A 5,047-nucleotide genomic window follows, 5' to 3' on the forward strand; every position below is an offset into this window, starting at 1 on the left:
ATAGCCAAGCGGGTTCAAAATTACTAAAGGATCTTAGTATTTTCAAAGATAGTAAAATAATACCTTGAACATTCTCTTGCACTATAAACCATTACAGGTTACCAGAATATAGTGATACACCAGGTAATTGAACTAGCCAGAACAGGAACCAGACGACCATTAGACTCCAAAAAACAGTGAACTTATAATTTATGTTGAGACTATCTCTAACTTACTGAACAAGCGAGCGTGTCATGAATAGAATACTCCGTTTATTAAAACTCAAAAGGAATGACATAAGAACTCTAGGAGGAGCGCTAACAGGTTACTACCTAATCGACAGATATACTGACGGAATTGTAGCGTAAAGGCTGTCAAGACGTAGAAGAGAATATAATTTAGAACATTTTCTATGCGAATTGAAAGCTTTATATATAAAAAGGATCGCAACTTTCTCTCGAAGGTTTCTTGACGATGTCTTGAAGGCTGTACAGTTAAAACTTTTTGTATTGATGAACTTCTTCGGGAGAACAAGGTGGTTCAGAGAGGTGATAACTAGTGAGGGGATTTCATTCCCAGTAAAAGCTCTTGGAACTAAATTTCTTATTGATGCAGTAGTCAGCCAAAAGGCCTGATCTCAATCCGATTGAGAATTTGTGGTCAATCCTCAAATGAAGGTTACGACAACACTGATCAACAACTGATCATTTTAATCGGAATTAAACATGAACTAACGGTATAAAAAGCTTATTTAAATGTCTTTGCCGTTTTAATAATTATGCAATGGGATGCTTCCCAAGTATCTTTCAGGCTAAAGTTTTTGCCATATGTCAGTGCGCAGAAGTCAACCTCCGCCGCAACTATCGCAGCCAGCGCATAGCCATTCTCAGCGATAGTCAAGTGGCACTAAAAGCGATCTCATCATATGAGACCAAATCGTTTTTAGTCGAGGTATGCATAGAAAGGCTAAACCGCCCGTCCTCATGCAACCGGGTGCACCTAATTTGGGTGCCAGGACATACATAAGTTAATAGAAGGAAATGAGAAGGCCGACGAACTGGCCCGCGCTGCGGCAGCGTCCAAGATGATGAGACCAGCCGTTCTTACGTCAGTCGGGTCTACGTAACCGGAACGGACCCGAACAAAATGGAGGCACATTATTTGATCCCTTTTCCTCTTTCTTCCTCAAGAGCAAGAAAAAATTGAAAGTAAGCATAATACATCTCGAATTTATCAGTTCGAAAATAAGGCAACGAGAAAATGTATAAACTTTTATAAACCTATATACCCTATATACCTTAAATTATTACCAATACCAATTAGAAGAAAAACTAAAGTTAATGGCATATATTCTATCATACAAACATAGTTTTATAACTGTAATCTACATAGAAGTATTAACATGCGTCATAATTCCGCTATATACAATACAACAACCTAAATTTATTTCGTTATCACAACTTAAAATACGGGTACATAAGTAATCATTACAATAACACTAAAAAATAATACGAATACTCGCAAAAGATTTAAATTATATGCATATAGTTTCTTTTATAAGATTTCTTTTTCTGCTCAAACTTTATCATTATGTATCTTGCGAGCAGTTACGTAGGGTTGGAAACCGTTCTTGTTCGCTTTGTAGAGCACGGTGTACTCGTAGCCATCGGCAGAGATGAAACTGTAACCACCACGATATTCCACCGGTTTCACGGTCGCAACAGCCTTATCGCTCGCCTCCTCACGTTTGTCATTTATCACATATTGGGTGTTGTTGTATTTAATGTCTTCGGTGCGCGATTGGCCATTCTCTGTTTGGAAACTGTAAAGAGAGAGAAAAGATGGAAGTCGCAAGTCTTTAGTTTACTTTATATAAATCAAAATTCTACAAGCGAAATAGAGAGAGGAGATGGAAGTTGCAAGTCTTTAGTTTTCTCTATATAAATCAAAATTCTACAAGCGAAATATTTCCGAGAATTTTGTTGTTGTCGCTAACCAGCGATATGATATCATAATCCGAATATAAACCAACATTTCATATAGAGCAAAAATAATTTGCATAAAAAGAAAGCAAGGCATACAGCCAATGCTTGATAAGAAAGCAAGAAAGAACTCTTAATGAACCGATTTATTTGCTTTAACTAGTTGTTTTTTTTTTGTTTGGCTGATTTTTTATGTACACTCACCCGAAATGCAATAACTGTTCGCCATTTTCCCGACTTTCGATGACCATCGCATGCAAGGTATGGGCGATCAAAATCAAGGCAACGCTGTAGATCTGCGATAAAAGAAAAAACTCATTGTCAGTAACTGTTTATTCTCATCTAAAATTCGAGTGAGTCATTTCAGCTTTTCTTTGTTGTTTAGTTGCGCAACAAAAACTGGGATTGCTAATTTATTTAGTTTTCTGTGACCTCTTAATTACGTTTTATTAATCCATTTTTAATCTTTAATTGGAATATGCTTTTAAAAATTTGATTACTGGTTATAACATTAATTTTTAAAAATATATTTCGTATGAAAGTTTATTATATAATGGCAATCCTATTGACCAAATAACCGGGTTATGCAGAAGGTGAAGTACGTTGTTATTAACTTAACTAATATTATCGGCTTTATTAAGAAATATTAATTCTTGGTGGATAATAAAATTACACAGTCAAACGCAATTTGCATTATATCGAATTCCTTGATGTTTAACAGTTCCGTTTTGATGTATTATTTTTTCATATAATAATATATAAGAAGTTGAGTACAAATATCCACTGATTTAAAGCTTCCTCTGTCATGGGACTGATCCTAAAACCCCCCCACTCATGAATCCCCCTGTTCCCCAGATGAAGTTCAGCAGCACAAAATGTTTTATCTGTGCAATCTCCGAAAAGTCGTCGAGAAACCCTCGGCCGATAGTTGCGATTCTTTTCCTATAAAAAGCTGTGTCCTCTTCACAACAGCTTCTACAATAGTCCTTATATGGTGCTCGTAGCAACTGTCATATCTGCAAATAAGACAGTGATCTGTTAGCACTGCTACTAGAGTTATGTCATTCCTTTTGAATTTTACAATTCGGCATGTGCGGCACATATTCCATTTATGCCACGTTTGCTGCTGGTTCATCAAGATAGGGATCGACTCCACCGAGGCCCATGTATAACATGTTGGTCGTTTAAATATCTACAAGTAGCTGGAATCACTTATTCCTCTCTTTTCGGATGGTGCCTGCTTCGGCTAGTTAATCTGCTTGACAGTTACGAGGCTTACCGTTAAATAGGATGTTAGATTCACTTAGCGAAACTCTGAGAAAGATTTTACATACTATACGCTTGCAATATTTATATATAAATATATCTCTTATTGTGAGCAAACTCACTGTCAGGACAAGAACTCTTTCTTTAATTGCTGTCATCTTTAGTATAAATGGATGGATTTTGCTGAAAAGACACTATCTCCCATTTGATCATCTAGTTTGGACTCATACCCGTAGATACTTATCTCTGCGTCCCTGTCTACATCATTCCTTTCACACTCTTTTCTGGAAGGGAACGCTAAGATCACTGATGCAAATACTAACAGTCTTTGTATGCTTCCCGTAGGCCATTTTCTTTTCGTAAGTGACCCTCTTTTATATATTATATAAACATCTGTCTTAAAAGTGAATCCGTTCGGGTTCAGCAGCGATTCGCAAACGAATTCTCGGTCCATGTTTCTTCGTAAACAGCGTGGTATCCATAATAACACATCCTTTAACTTTACTTACTGAAACGGAATCGAAACCATTGTTTGCTGATGTTCATCTTTGATACGTGCGTAGAGAACACCGATTTAAGAAAACACGAAACTTTCTGAAAATTTTGTTGGTATATGATCTCTTACTCCACGAGTTATAAATTACTAAATCCATCTATTGGAGAAATAGTAGATTTCTTTTTACAAGATCTATTTAATATTGTCTTTAAGAAACAAATCTCAAAAATTTGGTATGGAACTAAGCCCATAAATCTATTTGTTTACTTAGTTTATCGGTTTTTTTATTGATGCCAAAACGGTGGATATAAAAAGGCTGGCTTATGCCTTCACTAATACCTTACCTTACTTACCTTCATTTTTGGGTACAATTTTATCAAAATTCAAATTCCTTTTTTCAAAATATACAGTAAATCACTACGAACTTCTGATCAATAATCCTAGTTTTTTCTTTTAGCACTTTTGAGCACTTCACTCTGAAACAATGCGCTTGAATGTTGTGTACTCCTTAAGTTTTGCAATCAAACTAAACTAGTTCGTTTCATTAAGTGACTCTAAAAAGCGTTAGACAGGTAAATTTGCGTTCTCAACTTTTTTACACGCACACACACATAATCGTAGAAAATGCCGCTTAAATATTTGCCTTTTCTTAAGAAATGTGTTCATAACATTGTGTATGTGTGTCTTTTTTTTGTTTTGAATTCACTTAAAGCTTATGCTAATGGGCATGAGCATAAGCCACCAGTGAATGGATCATTTAAACCAGCGAAATACAATAATAATAGATTACGTCATTATTTATTAGACAAGTTTCTCCAGACCGGCCACAATACATCTAGAGGCGGAGAGATTCGCAATCAGAAAAAAAGATAATACAAGAAACAGAAATTCAAATGATCGTCCACTCATTCTTCAAGAGCATAAAAAGAAAACAAAAGATTTGCGAAATGCCAATTGAATTTTAAGTTTCCCCTTTTGTAAATACAATTACTTACAAACAACATAACTACATATGGTCGTTATATGCCTCAGAACAGAAAACAATACATTTATTGATCCAAGCATTAGGGTGACGAAATTTCAACCGAAAAAAAAAGATGAAATAATATCAAAATTTCATTGAAAATCTGTATAGTATTTCAAGAGAGTTTAGCAATTGTTATTATTATTTTCCATTCATTACTTTTCGTACACTTTCATTTTGATATATGACAGATTATGGCAGATTGATATCACACTGAAGGTAAAAAAACTGCATAAAACATAATCACAGATCAATGAACAATTTCTTATTACACATAGTCAAATCTCTCCGGATGTTTCA

The 5,047-nt window shown here is 35.2% G+C and overlaps 1 protein-coding gene across 2 annotated transcripts; it reads right to left on the minus strand.

Annotated features, from left to right (window-relative positions):
* Positions 1-1,311: 1,311 nt before the first annotated feature.
* On the minus strand, positions 1,312-4,248 carry LOC108971601 (endocuticle structural glycoprotein SgAbd-5). Of its 2 annotated transcripts, none has more exons than XM_018937777.1 (3): positions 4,077-4,248; positions 2,166-2,257; positions 1,312-1,801 (listed from the first exon to the last, which is right to left on the minus strand). In XM_018937777.1, the coding sequence occupies exons 1-3, from the start codon at positions 4,080-4,082 to the stop codon at positions 1,555-1,557; spliced, it is 345 nt and encodes a 114-aa protein (XP_018793322.1). In that variant the 5' UTR covers positions 4,083-4,248; the 3' UTR covers positions 1,312-1,554. The 2 variants fall into 2 exon arrangements, with proteins under 2 accessions (XP_018793322.1, XP_018793321.1); XM_018937776.1 differs by having other exon boundaries at positions 4,068-4,248.
* Positions 4,249-5,047: the final 799 nt, after the last annotated feature.

The sequence above is a fragment of the Bactrocera latifrons genome, unplaced genomic scaffold, assembly GCF_001853355.1.
Source record: "Bactrocera latifrons isolate USDA-ARS-PBARC rearing strain unplaced genomic scaffold, ASM185335v1 scaffold_35, whole genome shotgun sequence".
NCBI lineage: Eukaryota > Metazoa > Arthropoda > Insecta > Diptera > Tephritidae > Bactrocera > Bactrocera latifrons.

What these genes read in the sequence shown, in the direction of transcription:
- LOC108971601 (XM_018937776.1), bottom strand. An exon ending in GAACAGTTATTGCATTTCGG is followed by an intron (nt 1,802 to 2,165) that starts GTGAGTGTACAT and finishes CTCTCTTTACAG; the next exon opens with TTTCCAAACAGAGAATGGCC.